We start from the raw sequence: 26,541 nt of genomic DNA, 5'->3' as shown, positions 1-26,541 counted from the left end.
TCAGGCATTTGTTTCATGGCCAAATGATAATGAAAAATGAAGTATAACCATTTCTCCAGTTTAAGATGAATCTTTATTGTTTGGAGTGTTTTGCCAAATGAACACTATATCACTGGCATTATAATTAATTGCGTATGTAATGTATTTGCTTATTACATACTGCATGCAAGAAGAAAGAAAACACTTATCATACATGAATTAGAAACTCCAACAGGAAGCAGGCTCGAATCTTGCAAACGGTGCGAGATATTGAATAAATAATCGAAAAATCTTCCTTTTATGGTACCCCTTGCCGATTTTTATCAAGACGTCTTTCGCTCGTGTCTGTATAGGGACATGTACAGATGTTGTGTGGTATGACAAGAAGATTCGTGCTTATATATGAATGATGCGCTGAGTAGAGAGCGCAGGTTCAGCTAGTAATAATAATAATTACAACAACGACAGCCAACTAAGAAAATATTTTTGATACACCACAAAGCTATCTTACAAAAGCACTTCCTGAATAACGAGAATGTTCTTATATATAGAAAATTCTGCATTTTAGAAGACATATAGTCCTCCCCGCTAGTCTAGTAGCTAGCGCGTGCGCCTTTCATGCACGTGTACTGAGCTCAATTCCCGGTGGGAAGGCACAAAACTTCAATTTCACGACCATTTAGTTTCACTAATCATGCATTCCTTTAGCCTAAGGAAGATATATATATGCAGTGATTGAAGCTACAAGATACACATTATATAAATATAGGTGGACCTAACTTTGTACCTTGGAGACATTCTTTTATTAGTGTATCGTTCCGATTACTTCTGCGATCTTAGTCATTACCTCATCCACTGGCGTCTCTGGCATGTAAAATTTGGGGGGGGGGGTGTCAAAGAAAGTGATTTAAATGGTACTATCTAACTCAACTTATTATCTTCGATTTCATTTGTTACCTTTCTACTTACCTTCACGGACCCCCTGGGGTATATCAAGAACTCTGTTATAATCGTTTCACAGCCTGAATATTATGTTCCTAATAAATATAATTATTATTATTTATATGTTATTCTGCCGTTAGTAAATTAATAACATATTGAATATTTTGTGTTTCAAAATATTGGGGGGACACGTCTCTCCCCCCCCCCCCCCGCCAGAAATGCCCGTGACCTCATCCGACTGCAATTTTAGTGAGTACTTCTGATGCTTTTGTCCTGCACAGCAGCTGGAATTTACAGTTGGATAAGTTGATAATTGAGCTCACAGAGCTGATGAAAATGATGGACTAATAAGAAGATATCTACGAGGTACATTAAATGCCCTTTCACATAAAAAGAGGAAGAAAAGAAAATGAAAGAACGGAAATGACGTCGGAATTACGTTTTGCTACGGGTTAAAAGCTACACAATGTAAGTAACAACCAGCTTCTCCCTCATTTATTACATATCACTAATGTGAAACATTATGTTTGTCATACGGCTGTTATGTGTTTTCAAACGACCTGCTGTTAAGTGATATTCCCTTTTGTAACACCTGTCTCTCTACTTTTAAAAAGTACAATACTTGAGTACAAAACGAAATTTTTTGAAAATATACTTTGAAACTATAATATTAATAATAATAATAATTCAAATCTTCAGTGGAACTGCATACAAATACGATGGCAACACTTACTTGCTGTATCTAACCATGGGTGCACAGACCGTCACTAACTCCTTCTCACGGAACAAGTCCACAACATCAACAGGAAGAGCCATACTTGATTCAGTTAATAACTGATCTGGAATAAGGGAAATATCTTTATACACATTGTTTTCTACAGAATTAGTGAATGGAAAAGATTATTTAAAAACTATTAACTCAACAACTACCTTTCTTCTTAACCATGTCTTCGTTAAGCATAAGAAGGATGTAACGAACAGGATTTAGTGGTTAGCTTGCGTGCCTTCGGTACACGTGTTCCTAGGTTCGACTTCCGAGGAAGAATATTTGAATGCATTACTGTGGTTTGGATTTCAATTTCAACTATACGTTCACGTCCCATAGCAGAACATGCCGCGATCTGCGATGTGATCGCAGAAAATCTGCCGCGATTGTGCAGAATAATTGCAAAATCTTTGAGTTTTACGTCCCATGGTTATGCCGGTTAGGCTAAAGGAGACGGTGATGATGAGTATTGAATGAAATGGTGGAATTAAGAAAGTGGGAGGAAACGGGAGAACCCCGAGGAAACCCACGCACACGGTGTTTGTCCACCACAAAGTTCACTTGGCAGGGGCTGGGATCGAACCAGGGACCCCAAGCACCAGAGGTGAACGCTCTACCACTGAGCCACCGCGGCCCCCAGAATAATTGCCACGTAACGCTGTAATAAAAGTATGATAGTTTCATCTTGATTTTTTTTTTATTTTGGAATTGCTGCAGAAAATTTTTGACTTACAGCTCATCGCAGAAAGACAAAGACAGTTCTGCCATCGGTCGTTCACGTCTCATATAGCTCTGATACTGAAAAGGGTCACTAAATTTCAATAAACAAAAGCAACAACGAGAATAACAGGTGCTTCCTTAACTTTTGTTTTAATTTGGCTTCATTTTGAGTTTAGCGTCCCTCTGAGTTACAAGGCTATATGAGACGTGGATCTACAGTTTAATGTAGGATCCGAATCACATAAGCTCCCGCCGGAAATCGAACCTGGATCTCCAACGCTAAAGCCACGTACTCTAACCGCTTAGCCATCAGGGACTTCAACGTTTGTTACAGGACGACCAACGTATTCTTATCTCTTAATCTGTTGCAGAAATGTTTTTAAGGAACTTGAAATAATAACTTTTCCCTCAATGTATTTGTTCGAAATATTAATATATTTGAAAAAAAAACATAGTAGTGAATTTATTGTTAACGAAGGCATTCACAGATACAACACAAGAGGTAAAGAAGACATTCACTTGCATGCACATAGAACAAATATATACAATAAATCAGTTGTTCACAAAGGTACTCTATTATACAATCTACTTCCATCTAACTAACTCTATGGCCTATGGAACCCGGACGTTCAATGCCACGTTCACAAAAGCTCTCCACTGACTTCTATCCTTAGCCAACTGGATCCAGTTTCTTCTTTGTATTCTTATTTCTGAGAGATCCATCTTAATATTATCCTCCCATCTGCGCCTATGTCTTCCTAATGGTCGTTTTCCGATTGGTCTTCCAGTCAAGACTTTGAAAGAGTCTCTACTTTCTTCCATTCTAGCTACATGACCCGCCCACCTAAGCCTCCTAGACTTGACGACCCTAATAATGTTGGGTAAACCGTATAACTTATGTAGTTCCTCGTTATGAAGTTTCTGCCATTCCCCATTCCCGTTCCTCTTGGGTCCGAATATTCTTCTCAGGATCTTGTTCTCAAATACTTTCAGTCTATGTTCTTGAGGGACGTGTAGTGCATATTACCGCTGTTACCGGTGGTAACGGTAAAAATATGACAGTTTTGTTTTCATATGTCTAAATTTCATCATCAACATGGGAAGATGTTTACATATTTTCCTTTTCCTTTTTTTTTTTAAGTTCTCATTTACGTGAATGAACGCAACATGCCAGCGCCAAATAGGAACATACTGTTGTTGATACGACAGATTTCAGAGGTAACGCGAACCCCAATAGCGGTCATACACTCCACAAGTACCTTTCAGCGTGCCAGCCAAATATCCTGCGCGCTCGTGTTTGGACTTTTCGGAATGGCCCTTATGTTACCGTTCGGCTGAGTGGATCAGGAAAAAGTAGGAACGTTCCCTGTCAAAACAAGGAGAATCTAGAATATCATCAGCATGTTTATTCTACTCGGTAAAGAGGATCGAGCTGGCAGTGATTCTACTATACTATTTCGTTTGCTTTCCCATTCCAAGGACGGAAATTTGGCTGTAATTTCCATATTCGTAAGGTTATTTCATTGTCTTAACAGTATACAATTTCAAACAAATATAAGTAGCAGGTTTTTCATAGTAATAGCATTGAACACCTGCCACTGTGAGACTGTATGTTCCTAAGTGCATGACTTATATGTTAAAATATCATTTTCGCATGACTTTGTATATATATTAATATGTTACCTTTAAATTTGAATAATATACCAATAGAGAACAAGAAGAATATATTTAATAGGATATTCTAACAAATTTAATATGTTTGCTTTGATTCAAAATAAAGTTTCTTATTGACTGTTAATTTGAGTTATGGGAATTTATTATTATTATTATCATTATTATTATTATTACTGAGATTTTCTAGCTGTTTAAACGCTAGAAAAAATTAGATGGTAGTTGTCTCGTGCCTTAAAGAGCAAAGATATTGTCAGTCTCTGAAGCGTGTCAGTCCATCGATAAATATACAGGAATGTCCATCGATGAAACATACTGTGCTATATGTGAACGGTTTCAAGATCAAGGGGGAATAGTAATGATAGTTAGAGAGAAGTAGAAATGTTTCTGGCGCTCTTTCTAATTCGAATACTTATTATTATTTAGGATTTATGCTAATTGAAAATAGTTTGTTTTTAATTTAGTATAGAATACTTTCTATTCAGCAAATTTGCAGCTCTAGCCTAGTAGTTGAATTTGCACTTTGATGCAGTTTGACTGTCCCAAATTGTGTTTGACTAATTTTCAATACGGAAAACTTGTTGCTCAAACAAAAGATGGAGCTTCGGTTATGGTTGGAGAAGTAGAAGTCTATTTTTTTTCATAGTTATGCCCATAGGCTTAATTTAGTTTTAGAAAAGTCAATTGGCTGTATAAAAGAGTGGAAGTTTTTTTTAACTATGTCGCGACTTGCGTCTTTTTTCTCAGTCTTCAAAAAGAACAAATGCTCTGCACTATGTAGTCAACAAAAATACCCCAACAGCCTAAAACACAAGGTGGAACTATAGAAGTAGGATAAATGATGTGCTGTACAGCTTAAAAGATGAACTGTTAGGACTGTTTAAATCCATAACGAAACATCGGTAAATGGGATTCTCAAATCAGAGTTCGTGTAGCAAAATTCTATCAAACTCTTCAAAGTTTTGACTTCAATTTTTACTTGAACTGTTTTATGTTATAGGATAAAGTCAGAAATCTTGTTCAATATCTTAGAAAAGAAAATTCATTATGAAAGTTACTGTAGAAAGAAAATAGATGACTTTGAAGAATATCTAAGATTATTGAGAGACGGTTTCGATTCTATCTAGTAAAAAATGGAAGAACCTGAATAGCCACATTTTTCAAAAAGATCAAGGTAAATGAAGTGAGATTTGACCCCCCCTAAAAAATTGATGCCAAGGCCTATAGTTGGAAATGGTTACTACACTAAAAGAAAAAAGTACTAGATTTTCTGATATTGAAAAACTAGAGATACTTGTAATATCAACAACCGATAGCAATCGTCAAAGTGTCACGCCACGCCACTGATGTTCTTCCCTCAAAGTAAGTGACCACGTTTCGCAGCCATACAGAACAACAGGCATGATTATCCTCGACAGAATTCGCGACGGCAAGAGATTTTGAACCGAATAGTAACACGAATTCCCTGCTTTTAGTCGACATTTAATTTCTTCGTGAATCTACTTCCATCATGTATAAAAAATCAAGTCTCTGTAAACAGCTTTAGAATCTTAGTTAAAAGGTACTTGATAGAACAATGTTCAAGAATATGCGTAAAATTAAAAGTATATTAAATAAATTACTGAATCTACAAGAATCAATATGTAATAATAGTATATGACAATGAATGGATGAAATAAATTATGATTACGATTGTGTAGCGAAATAATGATACAGTGTGAGATAGAGATAGAACTTCACACACGCCAGCAACATAATTTAAATAAAGCATACTGTACTGCACTGCCTTCTATTCCCTACTCTTTGGCCTACTTGTTTCAGAGATTCAGTTTTACTCGTGCACATCATCTCAAGAGAATGACTGCTGTAATTTATCTATTTGTTTTCGTGCTTCACTAAGTAGTTGATGTTTCGCTTTTCAAGACTGTCACTTTTTTCTTTATATATATATATATATATATCAATAGGACCAAAGTGAGCTCCAATCAGAAAAAACTATGCATTGAGATCAGCAGGACACTCTTCTACCACTAAAACCCTGGACGCACACATAAAATAAACTTCTAATAAGCCTGGGTTACAGCATTTCCTTTATCCAGTCGCTGCGCCTTTAACCTCGGTATTACTCACTCAGACTTCCATACTTTCTTTTCTTTTTTCTTTCTTTTTTTTTTTTTTTACATCCCATGTAGGCGGCGATAATGATAATGGATGAAACGTCGAAAGAAGCTGGGAGGAAACGGGAGAATCCTCACGAAACCCAAGCACACACTGTTTGTCTACAACAAAGCCAACCTGACAGCTTTCAAGAAATCCCGGTATGTGTTTCGGTTTTCGGTCTAACCTAGGACTGCGAAGATTGGAAAGAAACTTACACAATCCATAGCTCTTCGGCCTACGATTAAGAACCAAAAGAATCTATTTCTTGTTTACACGAAGCAGAGACACGAAACATAACCCTCAAAAATTGTCCGAATCGGAAAAAACTTGCAAAATCTAACCTTTCCTCTCTCTATTTGGCGAGAACAGAGAAGGCATCTTCTCCCATAAAATCCTATGGTTAGGTTAGGCTCGATTCTTGGATCTAGCCTTAGACTGGGACGTTTGAAACGAAACTTATACGATCTATTGCTCTTCGGCCTACAATTAAAAACCAAAAATATAACATCTACTTACACATACAAGGGAAGAAAGAGGGCATATGCCTAAAAACTTGCGCGAACGCGTTAAAACTTACATTTAATTTCCCTGACATCCTGAGAACGAAACTAGGTTTTAAAATCTTTTTCTTTCTCTATTTGATGGGAGCAGAGAAGGCATATTTCCACACAAAATCCTTTGAATCAATTCTTGAGTCTAGTCTAGGTGGACTGGGATACTTGAAACGAAACAAGCAGGACACAAGAGCCAAACCTTTACCATTCGTCGTGCAACCATACCTAGTACAAGTAAAAAGTCACTCATGGCACTAAGGACTCCAAAGATATTACCATTATACTATTCTCTTTTACATGCACTTCATCTGCACATCTAATGCGATTGCTGTTGTAGTTACTGAAGAATAGGTCAAGAAATATGAAACCTAACCTAAACCTTTAACACCTTCGTCCTACTCTGCGGCTCCAGTCATCGACGTGTCCATAGGAAAATTAATCATATGTATCCGTGCTGATCAACTTTATGCACACCACATTTTGCAAAATTAACAGGAATAATACAATACTCTCCATAGAAAGACACGTGGGTTCATTCCAGTAGACTGTTCTACCAAATAAATAATCTGTAGCTAAAATACGACTAACCTAGCCTAACTTAATCTGAAAATGTAAGAAATCTCTAAAAATTCGGAAGAATCAGCTGCTCGATTAATGCCAGACATGTTTATATGGCACAAATATTGCACACGGAAAAATAAAATAATAAGTAATACAACTGTATTTTGTTTAAAAGTGTACAGTTACTAATGCTAAAATCATTACAAGTGCTAAACGACGGTTAAAATAAGAGAAGACATATAAAAAGTGCTTGTATTAAAGACTACCCGGTATTTTCTGCCGCGGAGTATTTCTCTACAATATGCGACAGCTCCATCTTGTTTACAAGTACAGAGTTACTAGTATGAAACTATTGCATGAGCTATAGGAATTCCTATCACTGCAACACCTATGTGTCTTTACTACTTTTGCTTAGGCATTTGCTCCTTTGAACACACTGACGCGCCCACCAGCTTCGCCCTGCGCTGACTTTATCTTTTTGTACTGATTTCCTTTTAGCATACCAAATTTTGAAAGATGAATTATAATTTTTCAACTACTATTTCGAGTGGTGTGCCTGAACTTCACCTGCACGTGTATCACGAATTTACATGAATATTTACTTTGCACTAATTATTATGTAAACCGAAGACATAAATGACAATATAAATATACGTACCTAAGTGATAACCTGAATGGTTTATTTGGATAACATGAACATTATTTTAGAGCTGGTCTATAACACATGTGCAGCATGAACTTCATCAACTAAATAACCAAAATGCATCTAATTCCAACAGAACAGGGACAGAATTCTAGTCAGTGTAAGCTTGATATACGCATTGTAGTTTGTCAATTTTTATGCACAAAAGTGCTACCAAATTCAAATGCAAGACATAAAGCAATACTTTTTATGGTTTATACGTTAAATTCTTGTTTCCTACAGAAACTGAAAGTTGCACGGAGTTCGGGACATGGAAAAAGTGTTAATTTTATACAATGAAGCACAACAACTACTAGAATTCATAAATTTTAAAAAAAGAAGTTTTATTCTTATGTACTGGCTACACTGCCCAGTGTCCACGGTGGACAGTCCACCAATTTTTACACTTCCGAAGTAACCTGCAATGTAGAAACATGTTTACATTTAGAAATTTAGTTAACATTAATTTCTTATTGCATATCATGTAAATTGTGGTTAAACGTATTTATCTAGGAAACTTATCTACAATATTGATTACAAATCTAATGTAAGCACTACGAATATACCAATACTTCTTTCAACTTTCACTATATGAAGATACCGTTCTGGTTTACTTTTGGCGCACCACTCGAAGTAATTGTTCAAAACTTAAATTCCTTCAGTTATTTCCTTCTTATTGTTTCGTAAATGATCTGCGCTGAGCGACATGAAAATATCTCACATGCGATAATTAAAATTTAAGAGGGCTATCATAAGCAATTCTTGACAAATTACAATTCTTTTAAGATTTGCGTATAATTATTCAAATTATCATTTCTTACCTCATTTTTCCTGTAAATTTTCCTGATTTTTATAAAAAGCGGAGGGGTAACTCTAAACTTAACCCTTACAAAGTAAGGATGTATGCATAAAAACTACCGTGCAAAAAATATAAAATAACCTGTGCTCGGTGGCCACTAAAACGGAAGGGTTATCTAACCGAGTCTATGCAGGGCGAAACTGGAGGCCCAAGCGAGGAAGCGCGTCCGAAGGGAGCAGGCGAAGGTGGGTATACATATAAGTGGGGGTAGTGAAAACGAGTGGGTTTTGGCAATGATACGAGTTTCAATAGCACTTGTCGTGGTTTCAAACTAGTAGCGCTCCACTTGTAAACATAAAATATATCTTCTGTATACTGTGCAGAAATACACCACTAGTGGAAAATAGCGTAATTATTTATTAATGGGGGCCAACACTAACGAAGACAATACAACGTGCCCTGCGGGGCTGTGATGCGCCTTCACTTGCTCGGCAATACTGTCAGAATTAAATGCTATTAGCCTAACCTAACCGAATGTGAATAGAATATCGCAAAAATGTCGGTTAAAAACCTGGCTTCCCAAATTTAAACAATACCCCTTGTAAGGGCTTTACACTAGTAACCCTACACTTGTAAACATAAAATACAAGCATATTATTTGATATTTAATATTATCACTTGCAGAAATTTGTTCTTTATAAATATGTCTTTTTAATGCAAAGTATTGAATTTTACATGTAAATCTTGCAAAATGTGGTGCGCCAAAAGTAAACCTGCATTGAAGATACTGTAAATATAGTTTTAGATATCTCAACACAGGTGATATCACGCTTATTTTGCAAATTTTCGTGCTCTCCAAGTTAAGGGAAACATAAATTTGTAAAATATACAGAAAAAAATTGCATTACTCGAACAAACGGCACTACCCTTTTTTTTATATATACAGATTTCTTACATTTTTAGGTTACGTTAGAGCTTTCAGGTTGGTGCCACCAAATTTTGACATTTCTTACATTTCCATGGTAGAGCGTAGGTTAGGTTAGGCTGCCTCTGTTCTGAATTTTTATTTCGTTTCTACACTTTGCACAGTTGATTTAGGTTTGATCACACCTTGGGACTCCTATTCTCTTTATGACACAATTCTTCGTAACAAAATAATAATAATAATAATAACAAATGTATGTTCATCGCATGCATCCATTACTAACGTACGAACCGAAAATTCCCGCCGACTATTTCTAGCCAGTTTACATTTTTGTATTCTTCCGCCTTCCGCAACAGTAAATAGTTATACATACAATACTTTCACTAATATTGAAAATTAATTTCAATATGTTGTGCACTGTTGGAAATTACTTATATTCACACACACAGTCATTCCTTCACGAGGGGGGCGCGATGGCTCAGTGGTAGAGCGTTCACCTCCGGTGCTTGGGGTCCCTGGTTCGATCCCAGCTCGCGCCGTGTGGACTTTGTGGTGGACAAACACCGTGTTCGTGGGTTTTCTCGGGGTTCTCCCGTTTACTCCCACTTTCTTCTTTCCACCATTTCACTCATTTCTCATTATCACCGTCTCCTTTAGCCTAACCGGCATAATCGTGAGACGTTAAACTTAAAGATTTCATTTCATTTTTCATTCCTTCACGAAAAAGGAATCGTGAAGGAAGAAGGTTTCACATCGTATTTTCTATTTTGTAGAACCGTTTCCTCGAGTGAAGACAGAAAAGATGTTATGGTTTCTTCCCCAAATCACTTGGTTGTGACTCTGACTCACTTGGTAGTAATTAGGTTAAGTTAGGTTAGTTAACTTTCATTGCCAGCATTCGTTCACAACAGCTCACTATAAGTCATACATAGCAACGGGTCCGGAGCCGTTGATGGATTTTTGGGAGATACTAAATGTCATCCATATGTTACGTGATTTCACAATAGGATTGTCCAAGTAATCAAAATGTATCGAGATCTTACCTCTCGCATGCACAATAAGGTAGAAATACGAAATGCAGTGTGTGCTCTGTACTGCATGATACTCTGTAACGAACATACGATAAAATGTAGTGCTATGTGAAGACAGTATACATAAGTGTCGCAAAGTTGTGCCACACGCAAGGCATGTAATTTTGTCATGTGAAGTGTTTTGTACTCTTATCGTTTATGTATATACACACCGTCGCTGACGCCCTTACTTCCACGGACGTGAAGGCCCCCTCTGCTGCGCTCCTACTCTGACTCGGTTAGATAGTATTCGTGCTTTCTTGTGGCCGCCTACCACAACCGGTTTGACTTTTTAAGTTGTTTTGTGCTTTATGCATTGAAGTTTTTATGTCATATGTCCACACGCTGTAGTTATACCGAGCCCATCTAAATTTAGTCTGCACCAATTTATGCAACTGCTCTTCCTAAGGCGGTAAGAGTGCATTTTCAGCTAAGAGAAAAAAATTCATGAATATAAGCATGCGTCGGGTAGTACATTACCCGTAACATGGTATTTCGTGCAAGAAGTGTTGTTAGTGCCTTATAAGTGATTGTATCGTTACAAGGCACGATGAATCAACTGAGAAAAACAATATTACAGAAAAGTACTGCGTAAGTTCACGTAAGTAGTATTGCAATCTCCATGAATTACAAAAGTGTTACGCACTATGTTATTTGAAATGTTTAGCCCTCCTTGGGCTGCAGCTGGTCTTCGGTAGAACGGTCACCTCTGATGAGTATGAATCCTGGTTCGATTCCAGCTTTGATCAAGTATTTATGTGGAGGACAAACAGCGTGTACACATGGGTTTTGTCAGAGTTCTTCTTTTTCCTTCCATTTTCTCTTTATTCCACCATTTCGTTCGTTATTATTGCCGTCTCCATTAGCCTTGGTGTATAAACGTGGGACGTTAAACTCCAAATAAATAAATAAACAAAAAAATTAGCCCTTCTGGTAGTTCAGTGGCTAGAGCTTCACCTTTGGTGCATGTAGTCCTATGTTCGATTCCCATTGGAAGAGTATTACAAAATTTGAATACATTACGGTCGTTTGGATTCCATCTTAAATTGTAGATTTCTGTCTCATATAGACTAGACACTGAAAAGGGACACTAAACTTCATTGAACAAAAACATGGGAACTTTTGTCAGCAACCATGAAAACTTCAGAAAAGAGATCAGAAAGTAGTCATGTATAAAGTGTAACAGGAGAGACTCAGTGACTGCGTCCTGAACTAGTTGAGCCAACGAGTCTAGGTATACTGCCTTCTTCAGTGGACCAAACACGTGAAAATTGTAGTGAAAGGTCTGGGCTGTATGATGGGTGACGCAGCATCTCACATTTGAACTGCCAGAACAAGTTCTGCACCTGTCCTTCGACATGAGGATACCTGTTACTGTGTATAACAGCTGACGTTAGCATTCGCTGGGATTTGCGTTTGATGGTCTTTCGAAGAAAAGTAGCAGAGTATAGTCTGGCACTGATGGACTCTTCTAGTGCCTTGAAAGAGGACAATGATGGTTCTGTGCAGTCGGAAAAAACGGACACCTATTCTTTTTCATCTCAATTTCTTGGAGTGATTGTTTGTGTTATTTTATAGCTCATATTTTGTTCCCTAACTAGCACTCGAGTATTCACGCGATCTACTGATCTGAATGTGCTTATCCACCGCAATACGGTTGTGGCAACAATATGCACCAGGCCGTGAAGGGGAAGATCAGTTATTGTTGTTCGACCTGTGCGAAACATTCAAGCCCAATCTACGACAGTCGTCTTCGATGCACATCCCCGTACTCTTTCAACCGTCGGAACACATCAACCGGTTGACGTTCCTCTGCACTCAAAAACTGGATGACTGCTCGCTTATCCGATTTTGGACGGATTTGGAATGGTTAATGGTATAATTGAAACTTTTTTCTGCAAAGATAGGAAACATTTCGCAATGATTATTGCACTGATGTCACAAATATACAATCTTCTGTCATCAACTTCTTCTACCAGGGTTTCATTTGATTCCTTCTTATATTTACAGCAGCGTTTCATGAAGTCGCCAATGGGTACAAGTTTATAATGCATTACGTGAAACTTTCCACAAAAACGTTTTATAACCGTACTAGATATAAAAAAAAAAAAATCTTTCCGAGAAGTTGAAAACCTTTTAAAGTTTTCGTTGCTCTGGCAACATCCTTAGTCATCAGCTACACTGCTAAGCCATCAACATGTATATATCTCTCCTTTCTTAAATGAAGCTTTAAAAGGGACCTTATAAGGCTTTCACTATGTTTAATTTTGGGTAGTCAGTATTCTTTAGTATTCAGTATTTTCAAGTATTCTTAGCCCTAGAAAGACCAATGGGGCGGTAATTTTGCCCGCGAGGAGTTTTTTTTTTTTTTTTTTCTATTTAGTTTATATGGTTTAATATGTATTCAAGATTCTCTGTCTTTTTGTTATTGTTCCTTTTGATGAAATGTTTATTTTCGCTTTTTTCCCAACTGCAATATACTGCACTTTTTTCTGTAAAAAAAAATCATGTTCTGAGGGTCGATTTTAACCCCTCCCCTCCCCCGCCTTGGTCATAGGTACTACCCATCTTTGTTATCCCCAAAATTCCTTTCATTTGTTATTTTGTATCCAAAACTTGTATTACATTTTTAAAATGTTACTTTTCTCCTCTATATAAACACTTGCGCTCTCATAGAACTTGTCGAGTGTTAGTTATAATACTGGTCAAGAAGGGGGAGAAAATCATGATTTTTATTTTTAAAAATCTTTTTTAATTTTTTTTTAATTAAATCGATTTTTTTTTTTAATTAAATCAAATATTTCTGTTCGTATAATACAAGTCGCGAACTGAAGAAGAAACATTAGGAATGATTATTAAATGTTAATTATGGTAATTAAGTGAAAGTATTGGGGTTTAATTCTTAATTAATCTCCAATTGTTAACCTATTTCCATATAGTGTTCATTATTCCCAAATAGTGTTCATTAAGCATTAAGGAACACGTACAGCAACGTTTATCAACATGACACTTTTTTTTTCCCTAAAAGTTACTGATCTTTGGCAGGGGCATATTAAAACAAAAAAAAAATCGGAACTAGCTTGTGGTACGAAATGCATATAAAATACATGAATTCCGCCTAAAGTTATAAAATAAAATAAAAAATGTTTCGAAGAGAGGATCGCCCCTATCATCTGGGAACAAACAGATGCGCCCACAAAAGAATTTTCGTCTTAAATGTCGATGGTGATTTCCCCGTTGGAGTAGTTAACGATTTAAAAACCCAAACCCATTGTTACAAAGAGAAGAAAGCAGGATTCCTCCGTTACCTGTTCAAAACAGGATTTTCCCTAATCATCCTCTGCATGACACTTGTTTTCATACTATACTGTACATTTGAGTCTGATTGTATTATGATTATTAACGTCCGTAATCAAAATAAACGGAAACGAGATTTTATTTATTTTCACTTTAAATTAATTTATTACGGAATTTGATTTAAATCAACGATTTTTATTTGAAAAATCAAGTGATTTAAATCAATCCACCCTGATACTGGTTTTTGTGCATAGTATTATAAGAAATTTGGTATAACATATAAGCAGTTTTACACACTCTTTTTAGCCCGTTTTTTCACAAATAAAAAGCATGATTTCTTGATTTATTTTTTTTTTAATTTAGTTCAACACGTTAACTCAAATTGAACAAATATACTCTGAAAGTTACTTAAAACCACCGCGGTCACCTCCCTCCCCTCACCTTGTTCCTTCACGTAGCAGATGCGAGTACGGACTTTCTAGGGTTAAGTAGCTGCACTATCTACTTTTTGAATGAATAAGTCATTTGAGCAGTAGCGGTTGTGATTGTTTATCCTTTTTTGATCATTTATCATTTCAGTATTATTTTAGTATCCTTATTTATGTTATGGTTTCTGTACTAGTATATCTAGGAGCATTCTATACTTTCTTTTTCTTTAGCGCAGGTGATACCGAGATTCCACTCTAAATGATGGACTCTCCATTTGAGTTCGTGGCTGTGAAGAACGAGATGGAGGACGACTACCTCCTGGAGGAACAAGAGGAGCATGGAGGAACATCGACCATAAAAAGTGACTCTTTATGTGAGGCTAGCGAAAATAATGAAGACAGTGTTTGTGTGAAACCAGAACCTTCTTGGGAGAAGATAAAGAGTGAAACCGATTGGAATGAAAATGCAAATGCATTTGTAGATACAATGAAAATAGAATGGGAAGACTATAAATTTGACTATAGTGAGGCTGAAAATTTAAAATCTGAGACAAGCAATTCGTCCGAATTTCCTTCAGTTGTCCCGAAAGATGAAGAAAAAGGTTCAAAGGAAATTATGATAGGAAATGCGTGGTAAGACCCATCACTATATTTTCTGGTTAGCAGTGTAAATATTTTTCTCCTACCTTAAGATTTACTAGTGTACTGTTGAGCACATTGACTTTAGCTTGTAGTATTTCTGGTTTCAGCATTCAGATGTCTTAGTTTTGAGTAATGTTACTGTCAATCATTGTTATAAGAGTACATAAATCTATTTTTTGTGTTTCGAGAACTCCCATACATGAATGTAATGGAAAGAAAATGCCTAAAGGTAGTTACTTTATACAGTGATGGAAACGCATTTAAGAAAATTAGTATTTCTGCCCAAAACCTCGACTCCTTTGCACTGGAGATTTACGTGTAAATCGGTAAATTGCCTTGAAACAATTATTCTATTATACATTGTATAAAATGTCAATGCAAATTCCCCATTAATATGAAATTTACTTTAAAAGTGAAAAAATAATAGAAAGTAAATAACACAAAAGGTAGAAAATATCCTAACTATATATAAAACTACATGAACTGACATAAATTAAAGGTGTATTTCCGGTTGACGTGGGAAATTGAAATTTGGCATGATTGTAGCTTTCCGGAACTAACCGACAGGAAAGTTGGCAAAAGTGAATATTTTTACTAAATTTCTAAAGAGGGAATGACTTTCCCCATTTTTTTCTATAATCTCATGTTTTAGATACTTGGAATTGGAATAAAAACTTGAAATGCTTGTACGTTTTCGTTAGCATTACCTAAATAAATCACTAAAAATAAAACTTGCCACCTTTAGAGTGGTTTTATGGGGGACTGAAAAATCTTCTCCATGCTATTTATATGGGACACCTTTTACACCCCAAAATTATTGGGCACTACAATGATTAAATTTGGCATGATTGTAGCTTTCCGGGAGTAAACGACAAAAGTGAATATTTTTAATTTTTAGGGGATTTAAAGGGGAAATGAAGGAATTACCCATGCTATTTAAATGGACCTTTTTTTGGATATATAATCTCACATTTTAACTATTTGGAATTGGAATAGAAACGTGAAATTCGGTATGCTTGTACGTTTTCGTTATCGTTACCTAAGTAAATTAGTAAAAATAAGAATTTCCAACTTCAGAGTGGTTTTATGAAGAACTGAAAAATGTTTCCCATGTTATTCATATAGGACGTATTCTACAACCCAAAATGTTTGGGCACTTCCGGCAGGATTAGAATGATGAAATTTGGCATGATTGTAGCCTTCCGGGACTAACCTACAGGAAAATTGCCAAAAGTGAATATTTTTAAATTTTAAGGAGTCTAAAAGGGGAATGAAGAAATCCCCATGTTATTTAAATAGGCATTTTCTTGGGATACAAAATCTTATCTTTTTGATAGTTGAAATACGAAAAGAAATTTGAAATTAGGTAGAATTGTGAGTTTGAGGTGCGAGGCCGTAAACCGAGCAAAGGTGGGGGCGAATCTCCCAGCTGGGCAAATTCAGGAAATATGAAGAGCAATTGCACGAAATTCACTGTTGATGCAAAGACTGATACGTAAGAATGCGAGGCCGTAGGCTGAGCAAATGCGGAGGTCTGGAGGTGGAGCCCCCAGCTTTCCAAAGGCTAGTTGATTGATATAATTGTTCAGTGTTCAATAAACATGTTTGTTAGGTGTAAAACAATTTTTATGTTTTAATAACGATACTAAGTTTGGAAAGCATTTATAGGATCTGAAGTTAGTAAATTACAGTTAAACAGTAGATGATATATTGTGTAGCACAGTTAGATGGTTATACCGTATAAAATCTTCAAGGTTCTTTATACACATTGCATTTCTAGAACATTCAGCTGTGTAAAAAGCAATATTCTAAAGTTTATATAAATTACTTCGGGGAGATCACGTTTTGAAAAACTGGGACTAGGCAAGGTCATAAGTGTCCATGTCACCATCATCATAGCTATTGTGTGATTATTCGCAGGTCATTTGCTGCAATTGAGAAGCTTCCATGCTCCACGGTTTTCCACTAGCCTCTTCGTCTTCACGTACGATTTCTCTGTTTTGATATATCCTAGTAATTGTAGTCTCCTTCGCCCTCTCCCTCTCTCTTCTGCCACCATACCCTCTAGCACGCCCTTCATGATACAGTTCCTTCTTAACCAATGTCCTAACCAGTTTTTCTTCCTCTTCTTAATAATATCTAAAATTGATTTTTTCGCCATCATTTCTAAGATCCTCTCATTCCTTTTCCGCTCGACCCAGCTAATTCTTTCCATTCTTCTCCGCATCCACATTTTCAAAGCTTCCAGTCGTTTTTCATCAATTTTGCTTAATGTCCATGTCTCCGACCCATATAGCACAAAAGGGGCCGCGGTGGCTCAGTGCTAGAGCGTTCACCTCTGATGCATGCGGTCTCGTGTTCAAATCCTGCCCCCGCCAAGTGAACTTTGTGGTGGACAAACACCGTGTGCGTGGGTTTTCTCGGGGTTCTTCCGTTTCCTCACACTTTCTTCATTTCATCCATTTCTCATCATCACCGTCTCCTTTAGCCTGGCTGGCATAACCGTGGGACGTAAAACTCAAATATTTCATTTCATTTCATATAGCACAATACTCCACACGAAGCATTTTATATGTCTTTTACTAAACTTTTTATTCAAGGTCCCACAAAATATTTTTTTTTCTTCTAAAGGCTTCTTTCGCCATTCCTATCCTTCCTTTTATTTCATGTTCACACTTCATATCATTACTAATAATACTACCCAGATATCAAAAAGTTGTCAGTCATTTGTCCTATTTCCCCCCCCCCCCCTTCTATATTTGACACCAACCCCTTCGATTCAATCACCATGGCTTTTGTCTTTCTAACATTTATTTTCATCCCATATTCTTCACAGCCCTCCGTTACGTTTTCTAACATCTTATTAATTTTCTTTTCAGATCCTGCATCAAGTGCCAAATCATCTGTAAACCGTATACACCTAATTATTCTACCTCCTATTGAAATGCCGTCTTCATTTTGTAGACTCTTTTTCACTGTCTGTTCTATAGATATTAAACAATGTAGATGAGAGACAGCATCCCCGTCGAACCCCCTTCCAAAAGCACTCTCCTGTCTTATTGCCTCTCCTATTCTAACACTTAATTGTTGGTTCATATATAAGTCTTCGATCTTTCCATTCCAACCCAACCTTCTTTACAACTCGCAACAACAATTCCCAATTTACACGGTCAAATACATTTTCTATATCAATAAATACCACATACACCTCTTTTCCTTTTCCTATAAACCTTTCACCAATCACCCTTAATAATCTAATGAATCACCATGAGATAATTGGTATTATATTTACAGTAGTGCCCCCCCCTTATGTCCATGACGCACTCCCCCCAATTGTCTATCCGTAGGTGTCCTTCCATGAAAAACAAATCTTTTCGATTAATTTTTACACCCCCTCATAGAGACCTGCACGGGCCGGGCCGGGCTTGGGCGGGCCGACACTGATTTCTCTTCAGGTCGGGCCGGGCTAGGGCCGATTAATTGCAATTCTTTAATAATTATTGACATTCGTTAAATGATAATTAAAGTGCTGCCAAAATGTCTTGAGCCGTGGCAAAAATGCGAACTAAAACTCACCCTCGACACACCCACCCGTTGAGCCAATAAGGGTTCAGCTGTTGCCAAGCGAGAGACGTACATTCGGGCTGGATTGGGCTCGGGCCGAAAAATTCGGCCCGTGCAGGTCTCTACCCCCTCAAACATATATAGATTTTTAACCCCTCCCCCCCAAATATTTCAATGACGCAGTTTGCTTAATAGCCCCCCTTTGTGGGCATCCGTGATATTTAAGAGGTCTAATCACTGGGAAATTAAAATACCGGCAATTTTACAGTAATTATGTGATATCTTCAAATAGATAAAAGATAATCGAAATGTGGAACAAAAGCGCGCTAGACAATATTATTTTGCATGAGATAACGTTATCATGAGTCACCTAGTAGCATTCCGTTTGCAGCATTTATAAACGTGAAAATAAATGCCGATTTTCTAAATGGTTGGAAATCGAAAGCAAATAACTGAGTCGTGATAACGGTATCTAATGTAAAATAATATTGTCTAGGGAGCTCTTGTGCCACTTTTCGATTATCTTTTATCTATTTGAAGATATTACATAATTACTGTAAAATTAGGGGTATTTTAATTTCGCCGTGACGGGACCTCTTAAAATGGAAGAAAAAGAAATCGAGCGCCACTAAAGTCGTAAACGTAATTTGAGTAGTAAGGGTACTAATAAAGCAGCGCCTCTTTCTCGGGTGAGTCAGTTGACGCTCGAAATATTAAATGAATTTTATTTAAGTTATTGCATGGGTAAGAATTAGCTTGCTTTCATTTTTGAAGTGAATTTTGTTTATATTTTCTTTCTCTTCTTCCAGCAAAGCAATGCCCACTCAGCAACGCGATGAGAAGGTTCTTTCAGTGGCGTGTTCAGAAGAAGTGGATGCAGCTTTACTCTCCGAAGAGCAGTCTTCCTCGGACGAAGAGCTTACAGAGCAAGATTTGTCACCTAAGGAAATAATAGAATATTTAATTCGCCAAATCGCGCGAGCAAGTCAACGGCACGAGAAATATAAGAAACGAAAAAAATCTCTGCAACGATCGAACCGTCGATTGTTAAAGAGAAATGAGCGCTTGACAGAACTGATTAGTAACTTGTCTGATAGATTGAATAATTCCGATAAAGAACATTTTGTAGTGGATACAGACAATGTAAGCGAAACTAACAAGTGAAAATGACGATCAAAGTGCAAATAGGATAATAAATAAGGTTTTCATTGGAACTGCAAATTCTTACCTGTTACTTTCCGAAACTATGTACTGTGATTGGAAAGTCTTAATGCTGGGCTTCTAATTTCAAAATGAAAATACTGTCAGGCTATTGTCGTATATCTCCTTCAAATTACTCTTCTTCTGACTGAATACATTGATTCGAACAGTGTTTCCAGTTTTAGAAGCATTACTGAAAATTTTCTGAATTCAATGGTATGAAGAGCCTTGCCTTCAATTGAGTCAAATCATTTCCCTTTCAAAGATTTTATTAAAGAAACCGGTAGAAGTCCGCAGGGCTATGGCAGGGGAATAAGGGGTTGCGGAAGAACAGGAACTTGGAATTGGATCAAAAATTACGTGATGAAGAACGCACAATGAGCTGGTGCGATATCGTAGTGGAAGATCTGATTTTTGTCTCTCCTTTTCTTCCGTCCATTTTGATGCAAATGCTGAAGGTCACTTTTATAGTATTTCTGGTTAACTCTCTGTTCCCTAGGTGCATATTTGTGATACACGATACTCGTGGAATCGAAGAAAGAAAAAACACCAACATCTGACTTCACATTTGAGTGACTTCGTCGCGCCATCCCCTCTTCCTCCAACAGGGAACTTTATCCCTTGCACTTCAATAATTGTGTCTTTGTTTCTGCATCATACCCTTAAACTCATGATTCGTGGCCTATAATCATCGTATTTAACAAATCTGGGTCAGTTTCGGTTCGATTAAGCAGTTGTTGGAATATTTCAAGTTGGTATTGTTTCTGCTGATCTGACAATAATTTCGGAATGAATTTCGAGGACATTCGATTTCAATTAAGTGAACTGCGTAGAAACTTAAATTTAGTTCATTATCCATGTTCCTTATTGTAAATCTACAGTCAGAGTGCACTAAATCACGAATTTTCGCAAGGTTTTCATTGTTTTTTTGAAGTGGAAGACCGGCCGGGCCAGGGGCCATCTCCGATTGATTCACGACCAATTTTGAATCTGTTGTACCAGAGAAAATATTTGACCGACACAGATATTTATTTCCGAAAGCTACATTTAAGAGTTCGCAAGACTCTGAAGCTGATTTCTCCATTTTAACACAAAATTTGACCAACACACTTTCAGTTTTTCATCCATTTTATGTCACACACACACCGATAACATGTCTTCATTCTACAGACTCCCACTCTACTGAACAAAGATATCGCGTAATATTTGAAGGACGTTTCAGGAACATAAGCTTCCTCTTCCATAAGCCTCCTCTACTGTACAGTGGCGCCATCTGTCTTAAAACTATCCAATCACACAACGTTTTTAAATTTGTAAATATTTTTTGATATTCCACAACCAAAAATAAAAAATTACATTGCTAAAAACATGTATATGTTCAGTTTCTAATCGAATTAATAGGTTTTCGTATGAAGTCAATCATTATATATTGAGATACTGAGATATATTGCTGAAGTAATGGAATATAAGCCGCTTGAAGAGCGTCTTATAAATGAACTGAAAAGTTACTGAACTGGCTCTTCTCTATACCGTTATGAATCTAGTTATATGTATGACAATCGTCGAATTTTTGCTTGTAACATTGTTAACACATAAGCAAGAAAAGAAGACAGTGGAAGTAGCATAAATGGGAAGTGGGATGTAATAACTATATACGAGGTCCGACATGGCAATGTGGTTAGCGTACTCGCTTTTGGCGCAGGAGACCTGTGTTCGATTTTTTGGTGAAAGTTCATGTGGTTGGGATCTCACGTTAAGATGTAGGTCGCATCTTATATAGCGTCGGTGCTGAAAGGGACATTGAACTCAAAAATTAGTCAACCAATAGTAAATACTTAAGTGATGAGGCGTTCTGTGGGGAGTTACCCGAATTAAAATTTCTATAGGGAGTTTCCGGAGTGTAGAATAAGGATCTCCCCTACGGTTACTCTCCCCAGCTCTTTTAGTGAATAACTTTATGAAAATGAAAATCATCAGAGCTTTATAAAGTGGGTCAGATCTTCAAGCGAAAGTGTCTCGCATTCGTATGTTTTCATGGGTGATGATTTTTTGATAACATACACTTTTCTTAATGTTCTGACTTGTTATCTTTTAGGCTTTTGAAAAAAGTACCAGATGTTCGAGCATCGTTGTATTTTGATGACGGATATATTCGTCTTGAGATGTGTATGAGGCTTCATACTTATTTTTTTAAACATTGAGCGTTCATATCCCTTGGTGCCCCAAAAACACGTAGAAGTAACTTAACGGTAATCTAGTGGATTCGTTACATTATCTGCAAGGAAAATAGCATTAAATGAAATTTCTAGTTTAACTTACCTTTAGGCTCTTTAGGCTAAAACAAACGAATGATTATGAAATAATTAGTGGAATGGAAATGTAAGAGGAAACGGCAGAACTCCGAGAAAACGCACGGACACGATGTTGTCTGCCACAAACTCACATGGCCTGGAATTGAACTAAGGACCCCTCTCTCCAAAGATGACTGCTGTACCACTGATCCACCGTGTACCCATTATACGTATGCACATGCCAAGATATGATGAAAAGAAAAATACTCATGAGATTGAGAAAACGCAATATTAGTTATCAAAGTGTGTTCATCGTCTAAAGAAATTCAGGCACACGAGATCTTTTTCCTCTCAAACAAAGAAATCAAAATTAAATTTCAGCATGGCCACCATGGACAAAATTTAAATAACACCGTTGATATCTTCGTCACCAACCATATAATAAGAAATACAACGTCTCAAGAGCTCTACACCGTGATAAGCCCGCACTAGAAATTGCAAATGTGCGTGTGGAGAAGAAAGGACAGAATTAGGAGGGTGGAGCAGAAGACGAATGAGAGCGTGTTAGAAATGGTGGGGAGGAAAGAGAACAATTTTAGATATTATTAAGAAGAGGAAGATAAATTGGTTGGGACATTCGCTAAGAAGGAATTGTATCACGAGGGACGTGCTAGGAAAGATAGGGAGGATGAGAAGGAGACTACTATTAGTGGACGATATCAAAACACAAAAACCATACGTGAAGACGAAGAGGTTAGCAGAAGACCGTGAAGCAGTCTGCAACAAATGACCTGCCAATGGTAGAATACCTATGATGATTATGGTGAGAAATTGCATGATGCTTATGTTTACAAGTTGTAATGTGTTAATCCACAGTTGGTACCTATCTTCACAGTATTGCGTTAAGTCAGCGAACAAACCCAACACTTAATTTTTCACAAATAAATTCATAACAGTACAAAGAGAAAGAAAGTGAGTTCTTTTTTAGTTTATCATTGTAATCTTCTTTTTCTATGGCTCAGTGGTAGAGCGTTCACCTCTGGTGCTTAGGGTCCCGGGTTCGATCCCAGCCCCCGCCAAGTGAACTTTGTGGTGGACAAACATCGTGTGCGTGGGTTTTCTCGGGGTTCTCCCGTTTCCTCCCACTTTCTTCATTCCACCATTTCATTCATTACTCATCATTACCGTCTCCTTTAGTCTAACCGGCATAACTGTGGGACGTAAAACTCAAAGATTTATACTTCTTTTTCTAAAGGGTGATCAAATGAAACCCTTTTGGCACCCCCTGGTAGCAACAGTTCAGGAGTTAGGGTTGATTTGATTTGTTTTATAGTGATATGTATAGTTACGTCATTAATGTAGTAATCTTTGTGAAATGACTTCGGAGAAATAAGGTTTGAACCATTTCATTCGCCACCCCGAACACGCTCATTCTCCACAATATGCAGGACGGCGAAGATCGTTTATGTTGTTCAATCTGTACGAAACATTCACGGCGAGTCCTCGACGGTGGTCTTCGGTACACATACATTTGCATAGACTTTCTTCATTCGACGGAACACCTCAGACGGTTGACATCCCTCTGCATTCAGAAACTGGGTTCTGGTCGTTGATCCGTTTTTGACGGATTTGGGAGTGAATGCCATGTTTCAAACCTTATTCCTGCAAAGGCAAGGAACATTTTAGAATGATCGCTACATTAATGTCATAAATATACATGCCGCTACAACAATACAATCCTATGTCATCAACTTCGTACCAGGGGTGCGTAATAGGTTTCATTTGATCACCCCTTATTAATAGATTTAAATACAAGTGTAAAGCCTCTATACAGAGAATCTATAAAATTAGAAACTACAGTATGTTTTGACCTATGGAACCTAGAGATACAATGCTGCATTCAGAAAAGCTCTGCATTGACTTATGACCTTAGAGGACTTTCTACTTTGTATTCCTATTTCTGCGAGATCCATCTTAATATTGTCCCCCAATTTGTGCATAGGTCTTCCTAATGGTCGTTTTCCAAATGCTTTGAAAGAGTTCCTACTTTCTTTTATTCGGGTTACATGATCTGCCCGCCTGAACTTTCTAAACTTGATTGCCCTAATAATGCTTGGTAAACGGTACAAATTTTGCAATGCCTCGTTATGAAGATTCCGCTATTTCCTATTGCCTTCCATCTTGGGTCTGAACATTCTTAGGATTTTATTTTCGAATACTTTCAGTTTGCGTTCTTTCCTCAAAGTAAGTGACCATGTTTTGTAATCGGGCAATATAACAGGCGTACTTATCATTTTATTTTTTTAAAAAAATTCAAATTCTTCCACAATTCGTGGAGAAAAAAGATTTTGGACTCAATAATACTACGAATTTCCTGCTTTCAATCGACATGTAATTTCTTCGTGGATATGGTTTTCGTCTCTTAGTGGTGAGCAAGTTTCCATGTATTTATTTTTTCTGTATTTACTTTTAAGCCCATGTCCCTGCTGGTATTTAATAGAATTTCTGCATTTCTTTGTCTTGCTCTCATATCGTTCCCTATCATTCATTGCCTTACATCAGGATATTTTTAAGCTTAAATTGTGCAAATGTTTAGCTAATCACATATTAGGTTATATCCCTTCAGTGGCACACTATGATAATTACTTCATTAGCCTGAAATTCTATACCTTAGTATGCGATGAGCTAAGCATTGCAATTTAAGCTTATAAACATCGTCACTTAAGACAATCGACATTGTTACCAGATGAAAAATTAACAGTCACATACCAATGGAGACGATCAACGATTGACTCCATACAATATTTTTGACAATATTTCTGTTAATTTTTCCAACATAGTTTTGACTATTTAAAACACTTATTTTGAAGGTATATAGGGCGTTTCAAAACAACACCGACAACATTTGGGAGGTAATTACTGACACCAAGATAAGACAAAAAGTAAAGACCAACCTGGATGCACAGATGCTTCCTTTCGGAGTTATAGGCTGCCGAAAACATAAAATAATGAAGTTTAAAGGTCCATAGCTCCAATACTATGGGACCTACTTTAGTCGAGTCAATACTTCACTTAGGAACTAGTATGTGCCCTATCCAAATATCCATGTTTCAGAATCCTGAGGTACTCACGCAACAATTTTTATAGAGGAAGTTTGGTTACGAGCATATGATTTGAAGTACTCACCAACTACCTCTATAGAAATTGTTGCGGAAGTACCTCAGGATTCTGAAGCGTGAATATTTGGATAGGGCACATACTAGTTCCTAAGTGAAGTCTTGACCCGAGAACGGTAGGTCCCATAGTTTTGGAGCTATGGACCTTTAGTTATTCTTTTTTTTTTTTTTTTTCCACATTTTCTTCAGCCTATAACTCCGAAAGGAAGCATTTGTGCACCCAGGTTGGTCTATACCTTTTGTTTTATCTTGGTGTCAGGAATCACCTCCCAAACGTTTTCGGTGTTGTTTTAAAACACCCTATATTTCACCTGATGGCAACCATATTAATTGGCATGACCAAATTAATGTCGCTAAAAATATGAATAGATTGGTTCATAAAAACAATATACTGTTAACGTAATGATTTTTTTTGAATTTCAAGAAGAAAGAACAGATGATAAAAAGAACTTGCATGCATTGAATAATTACAGGAAGATTAATGGACAAAACGAACGTTTGTTGTAAAATTTGTCAAAAAAATAAATATATTTCTAGTTAATTTATAAACAATGTTTTATTTTATGGTTGTTTAATCTTTCAGAAGTAGAAAATGACTTCGTCTTAACGCTATTTGACGTCATCATGCATCCAGTCGTTCATTTTAAACTTCATTTAAATGTTTGTGGCGCTAGCAAACATTCACATTCGTTCTCCTATTTAAATGTATAAAAAGTAAAGTGTGAGGTCCTCCGCCATTAATATATATTAACGTTAAAATAGCATTGGGACTTGGATGTTAAAGGAAAATTGGTCATCACACAAACACATCCATCTTAGTATTGTGTTATATCCTGTAGATTGTGTATAATTATGTTGCAGAAAATAGTAAAAATATAATCAGAACACTAAAGCGGCACACTATGAGTTCTTTCGTTAAAATCTTCATCAAATGGGAAGAGAAACAAAGGAAGCGTTATAGCGAAAGTGCTTTTCTAGTGTGTGTTCTCTATCTAGACCCCATTTCGGGGCATAGTTATCAAGTTACTAAAATATAACGCTAAAGAATATACAGTGTAAGAACATTGAGTAATTATCAAATGTTCTATCAAATAAGAGTGAAAAGAGGCTGGGA

At 36.9% G+C, this 26,541-nt stretch overlaps 2 protein-coding genes across 8 annotated transcripts in view; one reads left to right on the top strand and one right to left on the bottom strand.

Annotated features, from left to right (window-relative positions):
* Dus4 (Dihydrouridine synthase 4) overlaps positions 1-8,150 on the bottom strand; it is a 40,426-nt gene extending 32,276 nt beyond the window's left edge. The window contains exons 1-2 of the mRNA XM_081739316.1: positions 8,012-8,150; positions 1,655-1,760 (exon numbers count right to left, since the gene is read on the bottom strand). Of these exons, the coding sequence (XP_081595442.1) occupies positions 1,655-1,737 (83 nt within the window). The 5' untranslated portion in view covers positions 1,738-1,760; positions 8,012-8,150. The remainder of the gene's footprint in view (positions 1-1,654; positions 1,761-8,011) is intronic.
* Positions 3,894-25,950, top strand: LOC145670534 (uncharacterized). 7 transcript variants are annotated; one of them, XM_081739324.1, is made up of 3 exons: positions 3,894-3,916; positions 14,791-15,187; positions 19,570-25,950. In XM_081739324.1, exons 2-3 carry the CDS (start codon positions 14,814-14,816, stop codon positions 19,922-19,924), a joined length of 729 nt encoding a protein of 242 aa, XP_081595450.1. In that variant the 5' UTR covers positions 3,894-3,916; positions 14,791-14,813; the 3' UTR covers positions 19,925-25,950. The 7 variants fall into 7 exon arrangements, with proteins under 7 accessions (XP_081595450.1, XP_081595448.1, XP_081595446.1 ...); XM_081739322.1 differs by lacking the exon at positions 3,894-3,916 and adding an exon at positions 8,064-8,156; XM_081739320.1 differs by lacking the exon at positions 3,894-3,916 and adding an exon at positions 8,327-8,461.
* The last annotated feature ends 591 nt before the right edge of the window (positions 25,951-26,541 follow it).

The sequence above is a fragment of the Thermobia domestica genome, chromosome 14, assembly GCF_964235325.1.
Source record: "Thermobia domestica chromosome 14, izTheDome1.hap1.1, whole genome shotgun sequence".
Classification (NCBI taxonomy): domain Eukaryota; kingdom Metazoa; phylum Arthropoda; class Insecta; order Zygentoma; family Lepismatidae; genus Thermobia; species Thermobia domestica.
This window is presented reverse-complemented; position numbering and strand designations above follow the sequence as displayed.